A 23,251-nucleotide genomic window follows, 5' to 3' on the forward strand; every position below is an offset into this window, starting at 1 on the left:
TTCCCTTCTTTATGCTGTTCCTTCACGTTTCCCCCACCATAACTCTTTTTGTGCTTGCACCAGTCACAACTCCACCCACTTCTGTCATCTCCCATGCAGACTCCACCTACTGTACAATTTGCCTATTCCTCCTGCTGTAGCCCCTCCTCCTCCTACATCAGTCACTCCGCCCACTTCTCCAACATCTCCCGCTCTGCCTGTATCAGATGCATTACCATCTCCTTCCACTCTGAGCATTCACAACTCCAGTCACCAGTCCACCTACTCTTTCAGCTACTCCTCCCACTTCACCCACTCCACCTGGTCCTCCAACTCCTCTCTCCCCTCCGATATTAGCAGGATTACTAACTCCTCCCACTCTGCCCACACCCCACACTGACTGTTGACACCAATCAATGTCACCAGTGGTGGTCCAGGCCCTCAACAGACTCACCATCAGACTTTCCCAACTTTTCACGCTCCTCCAAGACAAAATCGGAACTGATTGTCTCATTACTATAAAATCAAAGCACTCTGTATCCCGGCAACACTGATTGCAGTTTATTTATTTCATTTCCCGAGACAATTATTGAACAGTTAGACCCTAAGATACTCAATTACTCAACCCAATTTCATCACTCGATCAGGCGCAAACAAATAATTGAACAAAAATAAAGATGTGCGAAATTAATTATAATAATGTTTGAATTAAATTTAATCAGTGCTATTTACATACATAATGTAAATTAGCACAACAGCACAATGAAAAAAAAGAAGTCAGTTAAGTTGAATAACAAACATCTTCGTTTTGACTTCTGATGAGCATGGTTACCTTCTGGCTGAGTGATACACCATGGGAAATTGTCTCCGATTACTCCCACCGTGACCTAATGTGGTGAAAAACAGAATCATGCACCAACAGCATACCATACACCTTCCATCTGGGATTCATCTAACTCAAATACTGTTGGAAATATTAATATAAAAACAGTGACGGGCTGTGAGTCAAACTGGCCGTGAACACAGGTCCAAGTGTAACACAACACATATGAAGGACAACATGCTGGTGGACTGGCTGTGATGTCATATCTACACCTTGGAGTGCCAAGGCAGAGGACCCAGAAACTGGAAGATACTCATGATATTCCATCAATGTGGACAACCATCGTACTGCTAGGGTGTCATGATAAAGAAGGTGTATCCAGAAGGCCTTGCATTTAAGGGAACGAGAACTGCTCACCCCATACAGGGCACGAGGAACTGGAGCCTAACCTGGCACACAGGGCATAAGGCCAGAGGCGGAGGGGACACACCCAGGACGGGACGCCAGTCCGTCACAAGGCACCCCAAGCGAGATTCGAACCCCAGACCCACTGAAGAGCAGGACCCGGACCGACCCACCGCGCCCCCCTATTTAAGGGAGTACTGAGGCTATATTTCCTGGTGCCTCCCATTTAACATGGGCACTTCACTGAGCTCCAGCTCCCCGTGGGTTAATATTCCCGATACCTATCCTCAATGAGAGGTGAGTCCATGCCTATCCAGCACATGGACACCACTGGTGTGGGGACCTGTGTCCACGAGAAAGGAGGTGATGGAACATCTCCGCTACTCACTGGTGACCAGGAAGCGACGCTGACACGATGTTCCAACCTCAAACAGTCACACTCGTACAAACAAACAGAAGTGCAGGAAGATTATCCTCCTCCGTCTCCTTCCCCCAGACACACCTCCCGCGGTGACACGGGCGGCCGCCAGGGGGCGCCAGAGCTCTGCGGCGCTCAGTCTCGTGCGCACCGGTACATCGTCCAGCAAAATCACACGTTTATCATATTTAAAAATAATGCACCACAGGGGTGTGTGTGTGTGTTACTCTCTGACAAACACGTTCATGCACATGTCAAGTCCTGTAAGAGTTCACATTGGGCACGTCTTATGCATTATACCCTTTTAAACTTGGGGGAGAGGGCAGGACCGAGGGGGGTCTTGGCTTGGAGGGGTGGGCAGAGCCGCCTGTCTAATGGGATGATGCGTCTCTCTTCTCTTCTCATCAGTTATCATCGTCATCTTCATCCCCATCTTCCGCACGGAGGAGACCGCAGGTTCGACACGCGCTGCTCACCCCTTCGCCTCTTTGTGGAACTTGTCTTGTACACTTTTCATACTTTTTGCGCTCCTTTTCATACTTCGGCCGAGTTATTAATTCACGCCGCGGTCACAATGCGGGACGCAGGACACTGACACGTGTGTGTTGGTGGGTGTAGGACTTCCCCCCCCTCACGTGGAGACGGCTCACCTGAACGCGGACCGGCGGGATGCTGCGCGTGCTGCGCGTCGCCGCGCTCGCGATCCTCGCGACTGGCTCGAGCCGCTCAGGTAAGGAGCGCGCGGCGGTGCGCGAGTGGAACAGGTTGCGAAGCGGGTGTGTTTATGCAGCAGAAATAATAACAGGTCTGGTGGCGCGTGATGGACAGAGGAAGGTGAGGAAGAGGACGAACACGCTGAGCTGTGTGTGGAGTGGAGACTGGAGGGTGTCCTTCGTCTTCCATTCATTCCCGGCCAGAGCTGACAGAGAGTAACTTACTGTGTTTGCTAGTCAATTTTACAGTGATATACCACCCCCGCTGAACTTTCTTTGTCGAAGTGCATACCCTTTTACTGAGTGTGTGCCATTTTCATACGGTGTTGCAAGGTGGCGCAGCGGTTATGGGTCTTCCAAACTGAATGTGTCCAGATCATATCCCTGCTGTAGCTCCCTTGATCAACGTGCGTCTCCTGAAGTGATACTGTAAAAGTTACTCTGCTGTGTCGATGGATCAATTAATAATAATAATAGCAGGATAAAGGTGAAGTATCTGTGACAGGTCCTCCTCGGTGGAAATGGGTCCTGTTCCTCACCTGTGCCCATCTGCACATGAAACCACTGTTTACACAGAGCGGTCAGTGTTAATGTGTTTGTCCGGCTCCTGACCTCCACGGTGCAGCGTACAAACACCTGGGAGCTTCCTGCTTATTAATAACTGGTTATTGAAGTAGTCGCGGTCAGTTTGGGTTCATGTACCACTCTCCTGTGGAGCCATTACTGGTATGAGAACGACACAATGAGGAGATCGATGGCACTAATGACACCCCACTGCTCCCTTTGTGTGTGTGTGTGTGTGTGTGTGTGTGTGTGTGTGTGTGTGGATGGATAAACATGCTCTGAGATGTTAATGCAAGTGTCACCGTCCTCTGCCATTAACCTACTTAGCTGGGTGTTCGTTCTGTGATCAGGCCTGTTACAAGGGACTTAACCTCATGTTGCCAGGGTTGATACAGTGGGCAGAATAAGTGTGTGTGTGTGTGTGTGTGTGTGTGTGTGGTGGGCATGGAGGGGAACTTGTCCAAAAGCTTCATTGTGACTCCCTAATTGACATTTAGCACATGAAGGCTATAATTAATTGAACTTGGAGTTTTGATGCACATGATGCTGCAGGCAGTGTGGGGGGTTTGGCTGGTAGACCAACCATTGATTTTACAGTGGGGTTGGGAGTAAACAAACAGATCTAACCTAGGGCTGTGAACACACACACACACACACACACACCAGACACTGACCCTGAAATAACTTCAACCAGTGCAAGCCATGGAAAATTCCTTCTTTCAAAGATACAACAGATGGAGCTTTGCATCTGACAGTTTGTATATCTCACACCACCATGTTGGTGGTTCACATCCCTCCAGCAGCTCCTGTAGGAGTAAAATTCAAATAGCAAACACACAGATATTCACAGCAGATTGTGTTGGGCTCATTTCTGGAGCTTTCAGGAGTTCAGGAGAGAAGTGACTCTCAAAGAGATGGGTTCCATACCCTTCTTCGATGTGGGAGGGATTCAGCAGCTCTAAGGGACACAGGGAACTCATTCCATTGCATCCTGACCTTGTAAAGAGAGAATAACTGCATTCATTAGGTAAATGTTACCCTGTCAGTTCAGAGAAAGTACCTCGATCGAGGGTGTTTCGGCAGGAGTGGAATTTATAAGATCTAACCACTTCGCCCTCTACTGTTCAACACAGATTCTTTCAGTTCTGTCTGTTGTGACTCAGATCAGCTTTGGATATTAACCATGCTATTAACCAAGGTAAAATCAAAGGTCGTTTTCTAGCCCAGGTTTTCTAAGTCCCCTGAACTATTATAACTGTGCATGTACTTTACCGTGCTGTACCATGAAACCGCAGTATTCCTTCAAGATAAGCTGCACTCGCTGCAGCATGAGGAGATAAGAACTGTTCCTTACGGAGACACGCTGAGAAAGTGCAGCCTGGGGCTCGTTCTCATTTACATAATTTTGAACCGCCAGTGCGGGGTTGATAAAAGCCTCGCTGATAAGTACATATGCTTGGCATTGTCTTTAGGAGGGAACACACTCCTATCCTTCACTGCTTTTCCCTGTAGTCTGAGATGCGCCTGGCTGTAAGGAGTGCATGAAAGTGTGTGTTATCCCCATCTTCCAGATAAAATATGGCTTATTATTATTACTATTATTATTATTATTATTATATGAGAATCTGAAATCATACAGTGTCAATCATTTAAGAGTATGAAGGGGGCATAGCGGTTAAGGTCCCACTGTAGGCACTGGCAGAGGGGTTTTTCTGTGTTTGTTTATTAAATTAATCAATCAGCTGGATGCCCCAAGGAAGCACAAGGAGGCCTAAGGAGCTGCATGCCGCTCTACAGGGAAGAAGTTCCCCCCCCCCTACATGGGGACCTTAATCACTTTAACCATGTTATTACCTAATTTGTAAAGCGTTGTGACAGTATGTGAGCAGGAAGTGTCTTTTACACTGTTGAAATGGGATTTCCTGTAGTCCCTGCATGTACGTGTGTAGTGTCCACTTATGGTGGCACACAGTAGTTAAAACCTCAGCCTTGGCCTTAGAGGACACAGGTTCAAGTCCCCCTCCTGCTGTGGGACCCTTGATCAAGGTACTAACCCTGAATTGCTGCAGTAAAAATTACCCTGCTGTATAAATAAGTAAATCAGTGTACATTGCTTTATGTTGTATGTTTCTTCAGAGGAAAGACATAAGTAGAGGTTATTAAATTATTAATCGTAATAAATTTGTAATAATTAAAGACAGTTTTAAGGGAGTGGGGGCACGGTGGCGGAGTGGGTTGGACCAGGTCCTGCTCTCTTGTGGGTCAGGAGTTCAAGTCCCACTTGGGGTGCCTTGCAACGGAGTGGCGTCCTGTCCTAGGTGTGTCCCCTCCCCCTCCAGCCTTATACCCTGTGTTGCCAGGTTAGGCTCTGGCTCCCTGCAACCCCGTATCGGACAAGCAGTTCAGATGGTGTATGTGTTTTAGGGGATCTGCTTTGACTTGCATGTTCTTTGTGGAGTTATATTTTTATTCAGTGTTGTCAAAATATCACCTTTCTCACCTGCATTGTTTCCACCCCTCCCTTATCCCTCCCCCAGAGTCACAGAGCCAGGCCCCACCACACACCACAACCCCCTCGCCTGTTGAACCCTGGATTCTGCCTGTCAGCTACCAAGTCCTCAATGCCGAGCACTTCCTGCTTCGGCCGGCCGACCCGGAGCTAGGTGGGGTGGGCAGCCCCCAGAAGAAGATCCAACCTCTGGTTTTGTACCGTTCCCGTCGGCCCCCTTCCGTCAACGCCACCTACGGCCCGCTGTCGGCCGTGCGGCCGGTGCCTACCAGTCTATTCCGCCCCCCTGCGTGGGACGTCCGCCCCTTTGTTATGTCTCACCGCATCCTCTCCTCTGAGCCCAAGGTGCGGGTACTCTTCTACCTGGCAGGTGGGCGAGGACCAGGAGGGCGGGGCAGCAGCTGGGGGGCAGAGTCAGGGTCCATATGTGTGACAGCCTATGGATTCCAGGAAACCCGTGAAGTGAGGGGCTACTGCTCATTGTGGTCCCACAGCGGGGTCTGTGTGGTAGAACTGGAACCCGAGCCCACCTGGTTCGGACCCGCATCTGGCCAGACGAAGGGGAACGTGGCGGAGCTGTACTATCGGACTCGGCTAAACGCTCGAGGCGGATGCTCAGCAGAGGACAGCGGGAAGGGGGGCGGGGCCAGAAAACTGCAAGCCACGCTCATGCAGAGGATCGGCAGCGTTCTTCTTTTGCAGGCCACACCCACCAGCCCCTCCCTCACTCAGCTGCAGCTAGGGAATGCTGTCGTCATCCAGACGTCATCCAGGCCGCTGCGAAAGACAGACGTTGCCACCTTCTACGTGTCGACCTGCGGCAGCGCCTCCATAGACCACTTCACACTCAGGTAGACGATGACTACAAAATACATGTGTTCTTTCATGGTCAGTAATACCACTGAAATAATTTACCCAGAGTTCCAGTAGCCTCCAGTCTCTGTGTCACCACAAGGAGAACATGGCCAGGGGCTGGCAAAAACAAATCTCGATTTACAAAAAATGTTACTTTTTAATATACTTTTCAGTAAACGTTCAATCCATATTTTATTATGTGTATTCCTTTAATCACTTAATTATTTATCACTATATATTTTTTTAAACAAACTAACAGAAATAAACCAGCAGTGAGTCCACCGTTCCTCATTGTTTATGCTATTAATATTTAGTGTGCTGTTTGTGAGGAGAAGTTTGATGAAACTCAGCACTAGATGTAAACTCCTCCATTTGTTTGGTCCATGTAATATTTAGGAGGCCTTTGTTTGTTTCATTAGCTTCTCCTCATTTCCTCAAGTTGATGCCACCAACAGGGAGTCTGCTGTTTGTTTATGAGATTTCAAGGACTCTTTAATGACAAATGCTGTATGAGCGTCTCACATCCAGACAGCTGCTGGCGAAATCATGCTCTTGGGTGACATTAATGAAGGTGCTTCTGCTCTTAACATCGAGCTTAAGAGGATCCAGACATTTCCTGTTAGAATGTAGAACATCTAACTGCTGGACTGTGTGCATCAAGCAGGTCATGGCATCATCCTAGCTGTTTAAAGTCCCATGATGGGAACCAAAGAGGTCCTGACTTAACCCTGGTTGGCATTAAGTCTCATATGGGTTCATATGGTAGAAAGAAACTAACTGCACTTAAGAATCATGCGTCTGCATCTATGTCCCTCTTTCTGGTAATGTAATGAACAAATTGTATTTTCTATGATGTGTATGTGGCTTTGGAGAAAAGCGTCTGCTAAATGAATAAATTTAAATGTATATTGAGCAAAAAAGGGTCATGGCCCTTTGTCCTGACTCTCTGACAGGTGACAAAGTGGTTGATGAACACCATGTAGACAAGGGCTGGAAACATACTGCAGGAACAATTTATCCATTCATCTATGCTTTTATTCATTCACTCCACCAACCAACAAATCCATCCATCCATCCACCCTTTTATTCTTCTGCCCATCCAGTCATCCATCCATTAATCCAAAACTGATATATTTCATTTTTTCTTGTTTGTTTTTACACCCTAATTTTGCAAAAAAAAATAAAAGTTTTTGCTTGTTTATTTGTATTTATATCCTAATGGGTAAAGTTTGTAAAAACACTGAAATTGAGCTTCTTTCTCAGCACATTTCACTAGCTTTTGAAAATGTACCTTTGCCCTCAATATTAATTTTGTCATTTTTAATTAAATGTAGTGTTTTCTGATATTTAATGTTTTTGTACTACTTAAGCTCATGTCAACAGTTATAATGAAACAAGTTGAAATATTAATGCTTTTTTCCTCTGCTCTGTCTTTGACCTTCGTAAGTTCACTGTTTCATTGGTACCTTCAGCCTCGCTTTTTCAAATCCATTCATTTTGCTTCTCTTTATTAAACCAAGGAAAATATATTTTAATTTAATAACTGGAGTATTCAGCCAAGTAGTGTGGGACTAAACCCAGCATGTGTAGATACAGTGTGGAGTGAGAGAGGGAGAAATGCTCTCTCTGTTTCTCTATAGTTTACACAATATTTGTGCCAATTTCCCATAATTCTGCTGACATCAAATGTGTTAAAACTGTCATCATCCATATGTGTGTATATAAACAACTTGACAGTGTTCTGCCCGGTAAAATGTAAGCGTTGCTCTCTTCTATAACGTCTATTCTTCTCACAGCCGCCAAACATCATAGAGTTTGTTATATTTGTGTTGTCTAGAGGTAATTTGAACCATAAAATTATCAATATGTGCTCATTTCCATAGGGAAACCCTTTCCAATAGCGTTTATAAATACCGTACAGTGAAAATTCCAGAACAAAATAATAAAAGTATATATCACAAGCCCTCTGTATCTGTATTTTTGCATGCTTTTGAATAAACTGGAGCATGTCATTCACTGAGTAAAATATTCATTTAGTGAAACCCAGAAAGTGTCTTGGTCCATAGGCACTGAGAGGGCAGAGCCTTATGTCTTTTTCTCTTGAGGGTGACCCCTGACTCTCATCACAGTGAAAAAGCCCAGCAGATAGTGCTCATGGCCAGCAGAGGGTGCAGTGCCTGAGGGTCATATAGTGTGGATACCTTTTTTCAGGTATCACAGCATGGGCATTGTTTGAGTTATTTCAGTAAGTATCCAGTTAATGTGTCCAAGAACATAGTAAAATGCGATTTTTAAGAAGAACCTTGTGAAGTACATAAAAATGCTGCTTCACAGTATCACTGTGGACCAGAAAGGAACATGATTGTTATTTAGACTCACAGAAAACACTCAGAATGCCTTTAAAAAACAAACCACACTAACCGGGGACTCATCTCTCCATGCACGGTTGCTCCAAAGTGTGTGCCAGTGCCACAGCTCAGTGCTCAGTGTGTGCTGATTTATTTACCCCTTCAATGTGTCTCCCCACAGCGGGAAGGTGACAGTGGAAATGTGCTGCCGCTCCAGACACGCGCGGCTCCTCGGTCGGCCTGCTGAGTGCGGTTGCTGGCGGTCGGGCCTCACTATGACGACTGCCCGTTTCATGTCGGAAAATACTAAATCGCTGTGTGTCTGTGTGTGTGCATACATAGCTACAGGGTCTACACTTATCTGCTTACATTAATACGAGCTGGCTGAGTGTGAGGGTGCGAGGACTTGTTCCACACTCATTCTTTTTTAGTCTCTGACATGTGATGGTTGTTTCCCATGGTCTGACTGGTTCCCTTAAAGACCCAGTTGAGCGGTGTTCCCGTTTTCCATCTTTCCATTCTGACTGATTGTCTTACAGACAGGGATTGGTTCTCTTAAAGATAAGTGTTGGTTCTTGTGGTCTATTTGGTTCTCTTACATACATTCATTTACCTGACGCTTTTCTCCAAAGCACCTTACAGTGTGAAGGTGCTTACAATTCTTTACCCATTTGTACAGCTTGGTATACTGGAGCAACTTAGGATAAGTACTTTGCTCAAAGGTATTACAGCCAGAGGTGGGAATCTAACCTAGAACCTTTGAGTCCAAAGACGGTAGCTGTAATCACTACACTACCAGCTGACCTTTCCATGTCTTACGGACAGGTTTTGGTTCCTGTGGTCTGATTGGCTCTCTTACACACATTGGCTCTCTTCATTCCTGTTGTCTGATACATTCACTTGTTAGCTGGTTTTTCATCATACAGACAGTCCATATTACCCTCATTCATTTGGCTGTGGAACCCCACAAAGAAGAGTAAGAAATGGCTTCTGGGAGTTATTGGTCACTGAGGATTGGAAGCCTTCTCGCTATTTTGCAGTTTTCTAAAAGATTGCCTGGAAGTAGCAAGGGTTTAGTTTAGGATTATGAGTTTAGTGTGGATTGCTAAAGAATGGACTGGGGGGATTGGAGTGAGCTGCAGTTGGGGGTCTTGAGCACTTGTGCTGTTTATCAAGTTGCAGGACCTGGAAGCAAGTTTTGTTTTTCCACTCAGTTTCCATTACCATGAATAATGACATCCATCTGTATAGGACTCCAAGGATCTCTGAAATACATTTACACCAGGCATTCTAACCTGGGATTCAGGGGCCCCTGGGAGTCTGTGAATGGGCTACCGGGGGGTCCGTGAAGCACAGGCATGGTTTGAAAATAACACTGTCTTTAATGAAGTTAAAAACAAAAGAAAAATATTACTACAGCATTACTATCTATGGCACAATTACACATGAAGATGAGAAAATTTTGGTATAATAAATGTATCCAAGCATCATTTTTTTTTTTTCTCCAATTTTCCTAGCTAGGTGTCCTTTCATGTCCTTGTTAAAGGTAAGACGGTTAAGAACCTCAGATTCAAGCTGATGCTCATATTAGGTCATATTTCAGTATATATTTGTACATACATGAATGTACAATTTCTCCCTCTCTGGTGGTGATGGACATAAAGTGTTTCAGTATATCTCCCTGGGGTTTGTCCCATAGAGCGACCACAAAGAGGGGTGTGTCCTTCAGCAGAGCTCGACCCAGCAGCCAGCAGCTGTGGGACACGGTGCTGGAGCCCGGAGCCAGTGGGACTGTATCGGTGGTGTGTCAACGGAAGGCCGGCGTCACAGGGAAAAGGCTAGTTACCTCATCTTGTGTACCTCCATGTGTGTGTGTGTGGCACGTGTGTGTGGAGGAGGTGTCACCGTACTCTCCTGTGAAAATCAGACAAAAGTCATACCAGGTGCTGCCTGGCCCCACTGTGGTGCCGTGTCCCTGTAGGACCCAAGAACAGTTTATGGGTGACTGGTGTTGTCCTCCTCCGATCCAACAGGGGCGCTATTTCTCCAGTGGGTGGTGCAGAAGAAGTGGGAACAAAGATCTCCAACATAGAGAAAAGCCATGAGCACCACTGGCCTCCACATCAGAGCTCACAGCCAGCTATAAACACAATGTGAGGATGGGAATCATTTCCCTCATGGAGGCTGATTTGGAGCTGTCCGTTAGATTCATGCACTTGTGCGTACAAGATGCCTTTTACACTACCTGTCCATTACATTTTCTTCTTTATTACAAATGCTGTGACATGCTATGGTCTGTCTTCGTGCTGCTTTGACACAGTGTGATAAGACAAACATTTGTAGGACAGGACAATTTACAAGTACAAGGACTTGGTGACTCTTTCGGCAGACAATAAGCATTACACAGCATCCAAGTTAGGAAATAAGTGTACACTTACACCATGATAATGTTTACATTCAGCTTCTGTGACCCTGGACTTTAACTACATGGATACTGTGACCCAGCCTTCCACACTGACCTGGAGTTGACTCCCATACATGAGGAGCCCTGATGTAGAGAGTCCCTCTGATTTGGTGAGTCCATGGAAACATGGTGTAGTGGTGTAAAATGGAGGTACTATTAAGTATGAGGGGGCAGAGTAACGATAACTGAGGGCTCATGAGAGGGAAGAGAAGGGAGAAGGTGGCCGAGAGTGTGGGTGCGAGAGCTGCCTGCTTGGATGTGTCGGGACTCTAACGGTGGTTCTCTTGAGCCCTACAATGATGGGTCTCATCCCCTTTCTACTGAGCACGGGGGCCAAACACCTGGGCTGGATGTATAAGAAAGTGGTCACTAAAAAGAGGTAAACCTGAACCCAGAGCACCCCATGGCCCACAATGCCCATGTGCTGATTCCCCTTCTCCGCTCCATGGGATGGAGGTCAGACCTGTGTTAAGTGGGAATGTTTCTGAGATCACACCATTCCGCTTCCGCCATAATGGCACTTGTGTGTTCTCCGTAACTTCTGGACCCCATAACAAGACTTGTTTCAAAGAAATGTGCTGAAATATCATATTCCAAGCATTAGGGGCTATTATATGAAAAATATCTTAAAGTCCCACTGGGGCACAGCTAAGGGTACAGCCTGAACTTGCGATCTCAATGATGGTCACTAAGGCTCTGGGACACGGCTCCCATCCCACACAACAATGATCCCATTTTATGTGGACTGTCCCTGCAGTGCGATGTGATGCTGAATAGGCATGGACGTCCTTCCATTCATCTTGTTTCCAGTCTCCACCCATTGCTTTGTCCTCATTTTTCCCTTGTATCATATTCCAAAATGTAAACCCCTCTATAGTAGTCCATGACTTATTAATTATTAAAGAATACATGCCATCTTTCACTTAGTATCAATAACCATTGGTCCAGTTGTAAGGCTGCAGAGCTCCAGAGCCTGTCCTGGAAGCAGAGGGTACAAGACAGGTTGCACCCTGGATGTGTAGTTCATCACAAGTTAGTCTCACACATTCATGTCTTTTGGCTGTGGGAAGAAACCAGAGTACCTGGAGGAAAACCCATGCAGACACAGGAAGGTATCAAACTTATGCTGTATTGCAAAGCCAAATTGCTCTGCCTGCAGCACCTGATACATATCATTCCGCTGTAAAAAACTGGCATTTCTACAGCATAATAACTCAAATGAACTCTGGAAACCTTTTTTGATATTTGGACAAAAGTTTTTGACCATACCTTAGTAATACTGTCATCTTTCACCTCTGTTTTATGAGTAGGTGTTTGCTTTTGCTTTGTGTGCTATTTCTATGCTGCCCTGACCCAGTGCTGTTCACGCTGTTAGTCAATAAAAATACATGCATATACAGACACATACAGTGCATTCAGCGAGTGCATTTTTATAAATTTTTTTTTTCCAAATTTTGTGAAAACTGTTTTTGCTTTTCGCTTATGGTGTTATTGTGTACAAATAAAAAAAAAATTAATTGATTTCAAAGTACGGCTGTTTCACAACTAAATATGGAAAAAGTGGTCTGAATACTCTGAATGAGCTATGTATTTGTATTTACTATATATTTGTATTTATTATATATGTATATCTATATAGTTTTACGATATGTATGTTCAGTATACTGTATATGGGATACTATACAGAATACTGTATGTGGGACATATGGAAATAACCAGCACCACCCGACTCATTACCTTTGTGCCGAAGCGGCACATTGAGCAGCAGCCCCACACCCACATTGATTCAGACCCCCACCCGCCCTGGCACTGGTCAATCTTAATTTTTCATGACATGACCCATTTATCAGGTATTATGTGTTACTTATTGTTCTAACATTCAGCCTATTTTGATGAAAACGACCAGTGGTGGGTCTGACGCTCAGCCTGGGGGTCACTGTGTCCCTGCGCTACGTGTCCCTTTAGAGATGGCCCCTTCTGCAAAAATGGACACAAGTGCACTCCCCCCTGTCACGCTGCCAAATGCCAGCGGTTGCGACATGTTTCATTCCCGTTGCCCTGATTTCTGCAAACATCTCAGACCGTAATTCAAATTCAGGGCTGGCCAGATGGAGACACGTTTAGCACTCAGAGCTCGTACATCTGGATAAAGAGGATTTTGTGAGGCTGTCGGAGGAGCCCGAGTAACTGGACTTTCTTGTGTGCCACTGTGCTAATTCCAGTAATCATCCCCCGCCATTCCGCAGCAATGTGGGGGCACATATTTTCATTCACAAGGCCAAGGGTCAGCTAGATTTACAAAGGTGTTGTGGGGTCAAAGATCAGAAACTATTTGTATATACAAGTTAGAATTCACATAACCAGATACTGGAATGACTGGATAGCCCCAGGATATCACTATATTTTTAGCATATTTTCCAGAATTTCAGGAGAAAAAAAAATCAGAAAAATAGGCAAAGTGGAACACAAATTGTTTAAAAACTGCTGAAGCGGTTTCAAAAAACTTTTAAAAATAAGATTAAAAATATTTTATTACAAATGCAGATTTCATACTGCACCATTTTACAACGTGTTATACAGATTATTCGTCATTTTTCTTTTTTGTGATTGGTTAATTGGTTCTATAAAAAAAATTTCAATCACATAATTTAAATATTTTGTGTATTTCAAGCAGACAACATTAATGAAATGTTAACTATATTACTATCATACCCAAATTATTTTAAAATATCTGGTTTATGATACATTGAAATTACCAGGCAATCACATGACTGGACGCCCTCCTCTACTTTTAGCATTGTTGTGTGTGTTAGTGTACATCCCCTAACAGCCGCTCCCCTGGACAGGTCGGATCCCAGCAGCCCCCAGGAGGTGCTGCAGCTCGACTTTGAGACAGAGGACCTGAGCAGCCAGGTGGAGGCCCAGGAGATTCGCTGGTGGCTAGAACTACGGGGGGCTCAGGGAGGCCGACACGAGGGCATTCTGAGGATCTACACAACCCAGAGGGACTACGTAGGCCTGGCTCCCCTGGTCGCAGTGAGTGGCTCCCTCACCCCATGCTGAGAAGCTCAATGGTTATGAAAAGTGATGTCTAACTTGGAAGGGTCCCACAGCCACCCACATGGGAGCTTCTTCTGCTTCCAGCTGTTCCATTTAACTCCACTGAACTCGGTATTTAGAGCAACATGTAGTGGGTCCTCACCTGATGGACACAGTATGGATCCAAGGTTTGTTTGCAGCTCAATTTGTTTGTAACTGTAAAGTCACTTTTGCCACTAAGTCACAGTTAGTAAAAGCACTATAAGAGATCCGTTGATTTATATACAGGTTCGATCCTGTAAACATCTTAGATGCAGCTACAGTAAATTAAAAAATCTTCAATCAGTCAGCCATTCATTCAAAAAAGGTTCAGTAAAACTTATAAAACAAATTTTAAGTAATTTAAAATGACTGAAAATTCACTGTCGCCGCAAATACCTTTCCAGTACTGAAGGTTGACAGATTCATCTCATAAGCATGTGCTACACTCATCCTCTTTTTAATGATTGCTGACACTGAGGAACACCACACAGGAGCTATAAACACTATGGGAGTCAGTTGAATTAAGGTGGGTGAACACCAAAATTCTGTTTGACTGTTCTTTACTGCCACCTGTTTGCTGGATGGGTAAACACAGGCGGCATTCTAGAAAATAGGCAAGAGCCTAATAAACTATAAAACATCTTCATCTTTAAAAATTCATAACTTCACCATCTGTAGTACAAGGAGCCCTCATAGTTGTGATAATCATACATACATTATTTTTGTAAAGCACATCCTAAAGAATATATAAAACATATACAAACCTCATAATAACATGTATGATTTATAATGCAAGGCTCGTGTCTCGACATATGTTTATAATACGGGGTCACATACGAAGAGAATGGTGAAGATGTGTAGAATGTCACCACAGGGCTAACCATTCCCAAACATGGAGGCTTCCTCTCAAATGAGATGTTTCCAGACAGCTAGTTGGATTAAAGGGAAATAAGATGTTTGAATGCAGATTTAGGTCACTTGGACAATTTATTATCCTGATTAATCTGGCCATGGGATTAAGGCCATGACCCCCGGTGCAGATCCAGCCCCGAGAAGACATGAGCAAAGCCTGGAGGAGTCTGTGGATGAAGGCCTGTTGTCTTTCTGAGGTTCATGGAATAGTTTGTAGTTTGATTTGTGCGCAGACAGAATAACGGAGCATTTTCATGTCCAAATTGCATGCAAAGAGCTGCTCTCGCCATGGTACATTAAAGTCACATTTGTGGATCTGCGGGTCTGCAGCAAGGGGCATAGTGGTTAAGGTCATCGCCTCCCAATCTGAAGGCTCTTTTGAATTCCACCTTCTACTGTTGTACCCTTGAGTAAGGTCCTCACCCTGATTAAACACAGTAAAAATACATTGCTTTATAAATAGAGGAATAACTGTAAGTGACTTTGGGTAAAGGCATCAACTAAACGACCTCCTAAGACGTTTTATCCATCATGTTTTCTTATAGTTGATCTGAGGGATTTGATGGCAAAACGCAATAAGCTCCATGCATTTCTGTAAATTCAATGATAGCTGAGCAATTATATGTATCAGGTTCCCTTCTTTCCCTTTACTGCAAAAATATTTCACAAATTACGACATTTCCAGCAATCAATCATATTGGTGGAGGAGGACATGGGGCAGTTTTAATGAAGGAGTGTTGGCTATGACTGGTGAAGATGACAATGAGAATTATTGAATAATGACATGTTGCTTTGGTTTTATTTTTATAAAGTATTTTTTCTCTAATTAAAGTTGTTAAACTTGTTTTTATTATCCATCAGCTTGAAAGGAAAGTTTTAAATATGTTTGGATTTGTAGTGTTTCGAAGGGGGGTGTGGTGGCACAGTGGGTTTGGCCTCTGCCTGCTCTCTGGTAGGTCTGGGGTCCGAGTCCCACTTGGGGTGCCCTGCGATGGACTGGCGTCCCGTCCTGGGTGTGTCCCCTCCACCCTTACACCCTGTGTTGCCGGGTTAGGCTCTGGCTTGCTATGATCCTGCTTGGGACAAGTGGCTTCAGGCTCTGTGTGTGTTTTGAGAAAACAAATGGATTTATCTCATTTTGCAAAAAAATTAACAGCAACTACACACACACACACACACACACACACATACACACACACACACACACACACACACACACACACACACACACACACCTCCAGCCTTGTGCCCTCTGTTGCCTTGGTTAGGCTCTGGCTCGCCGCGACCCCACTTGGGATGAGTGGTGTGGGTATATATATGTATTTCATGCATTTATGATTTACTGCCGTGTCAGTAGTCTGAAGGAAGGTGGTGGGCACCATATGCAGAGCTCCAGACGTTTATTAGAGGGGAAATCCAGAAATTCTAGTCGTTGTACGGGCCAGGTCAGTCAAGGTGCAAACAGGGTTTCCGGGACAATCCGAGATCGAAGTCGAAGGACAAGCAGCGGTCAAACACAGGAAACAAGGCAACGGGGTTCGAGGGTACAGCGAAGGGGCAGGAACAAGGAAGGGAGATCAGGGAAAGGTGAGTAGTGGAACGCAAGCTACAGCAAGAAGGTTTGCTGAACTAGGTTCTGCATCAGGCGTTATTCCTCTGCGCTCTTTTATGCCTCTCCCCAGGCTGGGTGTCAGGTGCTCCTCGTTGAGACGATGGCGCGGATGTGGCATTTACTGAACTTTTTTTAGTTTTCTTTACATTTTCTAGTCTACGTGTGTCACCTGCGATTTTCCACAGTAGCCCGCAAAGCTCCAAAAAAATTGCCATTTAATTACTGATGGCAAACTCGCGGATAATCAAATCTGCGAAAGTTAAACCCACGAAAGTCGAGGTTCGACTGTATATGGTGATTAAACAGGATCATCACAAGCTATTGCTTCGTATTGCTTCGTATCAGGTCAAAGTAGCATATTAGGATTACAAGACTGGGTTTTTTCTCAAAACAATCAATTTATTTATCTCATTTTGTGGTGAAACCCCTCGGGGTAAATCCTCGCCCCCCACAATTTAATCCCAGATTACAGTGTCTCCTGTCAGGGTTTACGGCACAGGAATGAGAGCCACTACTCTTTAGATGGAGCACCTGGTTTTAGGGTCATGTTCTCCAAGGCATCTTAATGAAGTAGAGGGTCACCCTCAATGGCTCCATACCATGTTCTTCAATATGCAGTCACAGAGTGGTACAGCCCAATCCAACTCAGGAGTGCCCCCAGATGAGACAAACTGCCCCAAGTGGTTGATCCACTTCTGTAATAAAAAGCCAGATTCTGGGAAACAGGCTGCTGGACCCATCCAGCATTTCTACCACCATCCTCCCTGAATCCGTGATTATTTTGTCTCGGTGTGCTCCTGACCATATTCTGACCTTAGCTTTCAGAGGTAGCATTCAAATAAGATAATATTTTGATATTATATACTGCTATTATATTTAATATAGGGTACTTTCAACTTAGGGGGTGGTGCGGTGGCACTGGAGGTTAGGGTGGGGCCTATTCTCTGGCGGGTCTGGGGTTCGAGTCCTGCTTGGGGTGCCTTGTGGCGGACTGGCGTCCTGTCCAGGGTGCGTCCCCTTCAGCTCTGCACCTTGTGTTGCCAAATTGGGCTCCGACTTGCCGCGACCCCTCTTGGGACAAGCGGTTGTAAACTCTGTGTGTGTGTGTGTGTGTGTGTGTGTGTTTTCCAAATAAAGGTAGTATTGATGATGTTGCACTGATGATGCTTTGCTGCAATGGCCATGTAAATCAGTCAAGATCATACCTGACAATGCAGTCCTCTGTGGTTGCTGTGTTGACTCTGCCCCCTTCCCCAATAGGACACAGAACTCATCAACACGGCAGTGCTCACAGGGAAGAGAGTGACTGTTCCTGTAAGGACAGTGGCCGTGGAGAGGGACGGCTCCATCACCGATGTCTCAAACTCCATAGACTGCCAATCCACTGATGAGGATGTCTTGAAGGTAGGCCCCACCTATGTGGCTTTGCTCCGCCTATTTGCTGTTGCTCCACCTTCTTCTTCGACTGCACTTCGTTCCTCAACACATTGCTGTCCCTTTGCATCTTCTCTCTTCTCACAAGAAAATGTGTTTTGAAAATTGTTTTTGAAGATCAGTGTTTTCCCTCTTGGCAAACTACACATGTAGAAATGAAAGAGCAATTTTTATTTTTTTCCTCAATATCAAATTTTTGGTTCATATAGCCATGTTAGCTGTCAGTGCACAGAGGTACATCCTGCAGTACTTAGATTCGTCTGTGTGTGTGTGTGTGTGTGTGTAATATATTCTACTTTAAATATGCTAATTTAGTTACCATTAATGGAATTCTAATATGCACACCTGCTATAATGACATATAAAGTTTACCACACTCGTATGATGGCATTAATAATTATTATTTACACATTCTAAAAATGCGCATATTTAAAGCATTGGCAGAGAGGACTTTTTTGTTGTTATGCTAATGGTAGTAGAATCATGACCTTATAAAAAGTTACAGATTCAGATCCCAGCATTCTCATCCCCCGTTTGCTCGTGCCCAGGTGTCGGAGAGGTGCGACTATGTGTATGTGAATGGCAAGGAGACAAGGGGCAGGGTAAAAGTGCCAGTGAACTTCACCTACAGCTACCTGAGCGCCCAGCTGCATGTGAGCGTGTGGATGCCCCAGCTGCCCCTGCAGATACAGGTGTCTGACTCCGAACTCAACCAGATCAAAGGCTGGCGGGTGCCCATCGCTGCGGGCAAGCGGTATGTCCAGATGGTTCCTTATTCCACAGGGACTGACAGAGCTTTTGTTGAAGTTGGACTGAACACATAGACACCCTGTAATGGTCATTAGCTTTTACATATGGGTTTTTGGTTGCCTACAAGATTATGTGATCCTAAATTGGTTGTATAAACTTGTAGAGGTGGGTTTGGATGGTGTGGTTGGTTGAGTAGGATCTGGATGGCTCGCTGGGTTGAGTGAGATAGATAAGGATGGTGTCTATGGGATAACGTAGTCATCAATGGCATGCTGGGTTGAGGTTGGGTCTGGATACTGTTGTGGGTTGAGGTAGGTATGGATAGTGTGCAGGGTTGACCTGGATCTGGATACTGTTGTTTGTTTGACTCATATGGATGGTCATAATGGGTTGAGGTACGTATGGACGGTGTGCAAGGTTGAGGTGGGTCTGGATGCTGTTGTAGGCTGAGGTAGGTATGGATGGTATGGTGGGTTGAGGTAGCTGTAGCTGGTAACGTTGGTTGAGGTGGACCTGCATGCGATTGATGGTTCAGGTAGGTATGGATGGTATGGTGTATTGACTTAGGTACGAATGATGTGCAGGGTTGAAGTAAGTATGGTATAGTGAGTTTTAGACCCTTTAATATCTGTCCACTGACAAAGTGTGATGCTCCCCCAGGGCAGGCTGGGACAGTAAGGAGGAAGAGGAAGCACGGCAGGGGCGGGGCTGCTCCCTACAGTTTCAACACGCCTTGGTACGGGTCGTCACCCAGCTGGAGGCAGAGTCACAGCAGCCAGGACAGTCACCAGCAAGGTTCCTTGGCGGAGACTGGCTGATGGATGTCACTCGATTGGTGCACTACTTCCTGAAGGTGGCAGACCCCCGTGTGGCCCGACTTCAGCAGGGCACAGTGTTGGCTGGCCGGACAGTCGGTGTCACTTCCCTACAGGTAAAAATCTGCAGTCTGCCTTTGTATATTTTTATGTGGATGATGATAATGGTGATCTTGATGAAGGTCACATTCTCTGTCCTGTAGGTGCTCTCCCCCCTGTCTAACTCACTCCTGGCTGAGAAGACAGTGAAGGTGCTGGAGGACAGGGTGAGCATTGTGGACATGGGAGTCCAGGTCGTGTCTGCGCTCTCACTCTCCCTGCAGCTCAGCCCAGGGAGCAACCGGGTCATCGTCGCCACAGCGACTACACCAGAAGTGCTCAACACTCCCAAACAGGTACCATTTCACTACCAATAGTGTAGCGGTTAAAGATATGAAACACTGTCAGCCGCATTCCCACTTTTATACCCTTAATTAACATATGTACCGTGAATGGATACAGTAAAAATGACGCTACATAAAATTCATCAGTTGCAAATGAATAATACAGGTTTCTACACTGAATGGACCTAACTGGTTCTATGAAGTGACCCAGATAGGTGGGTACCGCTACAGGAGTACCTGTAAAAATAATGCACTCACAGACCCACAAAGTGCCACCTAAAAATGCCAAAAATTAAGACTAATTATTATTATTAGCACTAAAATAATTACATTTGCATGTTCAGTTGAATTTGTGCCAGTAAATATTGGGTTTCCAAACAATACAGCCAACGTCCAGCTCATTGGGGTCCCAGTCAAGGTGATAAACCAGACTGAGTTGCTTGAACTCAGTCCGGTTTATCACCTTGACTTGGTTAAAGTCTCCAGCCTCATTAAATTGGTAAAAACTTTTCACATAACGGAGTAAAAATGCCACTGTTTGCAGTCATCAAGTCATTATGTGAGCTAGAGGTGCCCGTCCACCCATCCATCCATTTTCTAGGCCGCTTAGTCCTTCTATGGTCACGGTGGCAATAGGGAGACCAGAGAAGCCCGGACATGCCTGTCTCTCGCGACTTCCTCCACCTCAACCCTGGGGATCCCCAACCAATCCCAGGCCAACTGGGATATATAATCTCTCCAGTGGGTCCTGGGCCGACCTCGGGGTCTCGTCTCAGTTTGCCGTGCCTGGTATACCTCCAAAGGGAGGCACCCAGTTGGCATCCTTACCAGATGCCCGAACCACCTCATCGCTTCTCAATGTGGAGGAGTAGTGGCTCTACTCCGAGTTCCTCCCGGATGGCTGAGCTCCTCACCCTATCACGGAGAGTGAGTCCCACCACCCTGCAGAGAAAACTCATTTCAGCTGCTTGTATCCGCGATCTTATTCTTTCGGTCATTTCCCAGAGTTCATGACCATAGGTGACGGTAGGGACATAGACCAACCGGTAAATAGAGAGCTTTGCCTTATGGCTCAGCAGCATTACTGCTGCCGCTGCTCCCAGTCTGCAGCCAATCTCACACTCCCTTCTCCCCTCAAAAAAAGAAAAGTAAAAAAACAAGTCAACGTTTACCCTGCCTAGAATAGGGTCACCGGGACCTACCCCTGGAGCCAGGCCTGGGGGTAGTGCTCCTAGGTGAGCATCTGGTGGCCGGGTAGCCTGTGTGACCCGGCCGGGCTCAGCCTGAAAAGCCAATGTGGGGGGCCCATGTGGGCCCACCACCCACAAGGTCCAGCATGAGGGTTGGGTGCAATGCCTTTCAGGCCTTAGAGGTGCCCGTTCTCATGAAAATCACACATTTACTGATGGGGGTAAGTTGAGGTATTAGACATCCACACAGCGCTGTGGGCGTATTTCCATCGAGTTCACCGGGGAATTGTAGCAGATGGAGGTTTGACCAGCAATTGTGGACTGATACCTGGGTCACTGCGCTTAACTCGTCTCGACCCATTCTGACCGCAAAGCTGTTCTAGGATGGCGCATGACAGGGAACATGATACTTGGTGCCATAGAGACCACATCTGAGCCCAGAATGTAGGGCAGAGGGCTGTTTCCCCAGCTAAGGCCAGCACTGTAATTACTGCATGTGCTGCCCCCTAGAGGACACACTCTGCTTTTATACATCCAAAACACATGACTACACATGACGATGTACCTCTGCAATGCGATTGGGATGCGTGATGTACCGTGCAGTAGGGTCAGGACCATAGTGTATCTGTCATCTAACGAATGTAGGTGTGCACCTCCTCTTACACCCTCGACAAATGAATGCTTGGTTTATTTCTTCTCTAACCTGGGCTCATCCAACAGGAGGCTGCAATTTGCTTCTGGATCCGCTGTAGCGATGGTTCGCTGACCCCTCTGGATGCCTATGACTCCAGCAGCTACGTGCTGGCCGTCACATCACTGGACGAAGACGTGGTATCCGTGAGGAAGGATCCGCTGGTTGTGATGGCAAAGGCTGAGGGCCAGGGGATGCTGCTGAGGGCGGAGCTGCTCATCGCCGAAGGTTGTCAGAAGTCCAAGCGGAAGAGCTTGCTGGCGGTTGGCAGCGGGAGCCTTGCAGTTAAGTTCGGGCCCGAGGGGGAACGTGGATCTGACAAAGACAGCGACTATGGCAGCGATGGGCAGGATCTTCAGTTCAAACCCAAGACGACAGTGATAGGGCTGACAAACAGTGCAGGGCTCCGCCTCAGCAGTTCGCCAGCCAATCGCATGCAGAGTAGTGTGGGCAGTGTGTCCACTATTGCTCAGTCAGCTGGCGAGGATGTAGCAGGAGAGGAAGCCACCAATCGTGGGGATGGTGATCTCAGCCGCAAGGGAACCACCATGACGGAAAGCATCAGCACCACACACGGCAACAGGCGGAAAGGAACAAGTAACCTACTGGAACTCGGCAAGGGGCCGAACCGTGGAGCCAGCAACACAGAGGAGGACCCCGTACACATGCTACGCCCCCTTTCCGACCTAGAGGTGGGAATGTACGCCCTGTTGGGTGTCTTCTGCCTGGCCATTCTCATCTTCCTGGTGAACTGCACCTCCCACTTCCTGCGGGAGGGGCGCAGGAGACCCCCCAAGCAGGCCACCGAGACACCGGGCCACAAGCACCACTGGGTGTGGCTGGGGGAGCAGGAGCCATCAAATAGCCCCTCCCACAAGGGGGAGCCCTGCGGGCATGTGGCTCGGCCCAGCTCTGCCAAGGGGGAACCTGCCAGGGTCTCACCCCCTGCCGATCCCGCCAGGGAGAGCATGGGGCCCTTCCAAGCCAAGCCCACCCATGTAGAACCACCACACCCCTCTCCCACCAGTAAGAGGAAGCGGGTGCATTTCACCACCTTCTCCACACTGGAGCGCCAGCAGCACCTACAAAGGGGGGGCGAGACCGACATTGTTTGAGCAAGCGTGTGTGTGGTGTATGTGTGTGATGGAACGACTGAACTGGCATGCAGTTGGTTTCTTACCGGTGCAAAAACACACACTGTAATATAAGACAATGTAAAAGACAGCGGTACTATAGTACAGATCATTTTCTTTATTTACTCCACTCCTGTATGTATTTTGTTGTTCATTTCTGTTAAAATGCATGT

The 23,251-nt window shown here is 46.3% G+C and overlaps 1 protein-coding gene across 1 annotated transcript; it reads left to right on the forward strand.

The window, feature by feature from the left end:
• Positions 1 to 1,497: 1,497 nt before the first annotated feature.
• On the forward strand, positions 1,498 to 23,060 carry LOC108923596 (transmembrane protein 132D-like). The gene is made up of 11 exons (XM_029252821.1): positions 1,498 to 1,570; positions 1,704 to 1,778; positions 2,034 to 2,081; positions 5,440 to 6,262; positions 10,314 to 10,470; positions 13,947 to 14,114; positions 17,944 to 18,087; positions 18,665 to 18,870; positions 19,527 to 19,797; positions 19,885 to 20,076; positions 21,975 to 23,060. Exons 1-11 carry the CDS (start codon positions 1,498 to 1,500, stop codon positions 23,058 to 23,060), a joined length of 3,243 nt encoding a protein of 1,080 aa, XP_029108654.1.
• The last annotated feature ends 191 nt before the right edge of the window (positions 23,061 to 23,251 follow it).

This window comes from Scleropages formosus, chromosome 6, assembly GCF_900964775.1.
Source record: "Scleropages formosus chromosome 6, fSclFor1.1, whole genome shotgun sequence".
Taxonomy (NCBI): domain Eukaryota; kingdom Metazoa; phylum Chordata; class Actinopteri; order Osteoglossiformes; family Osteoglossidae; genus Scleropages; species Scleropages formosus.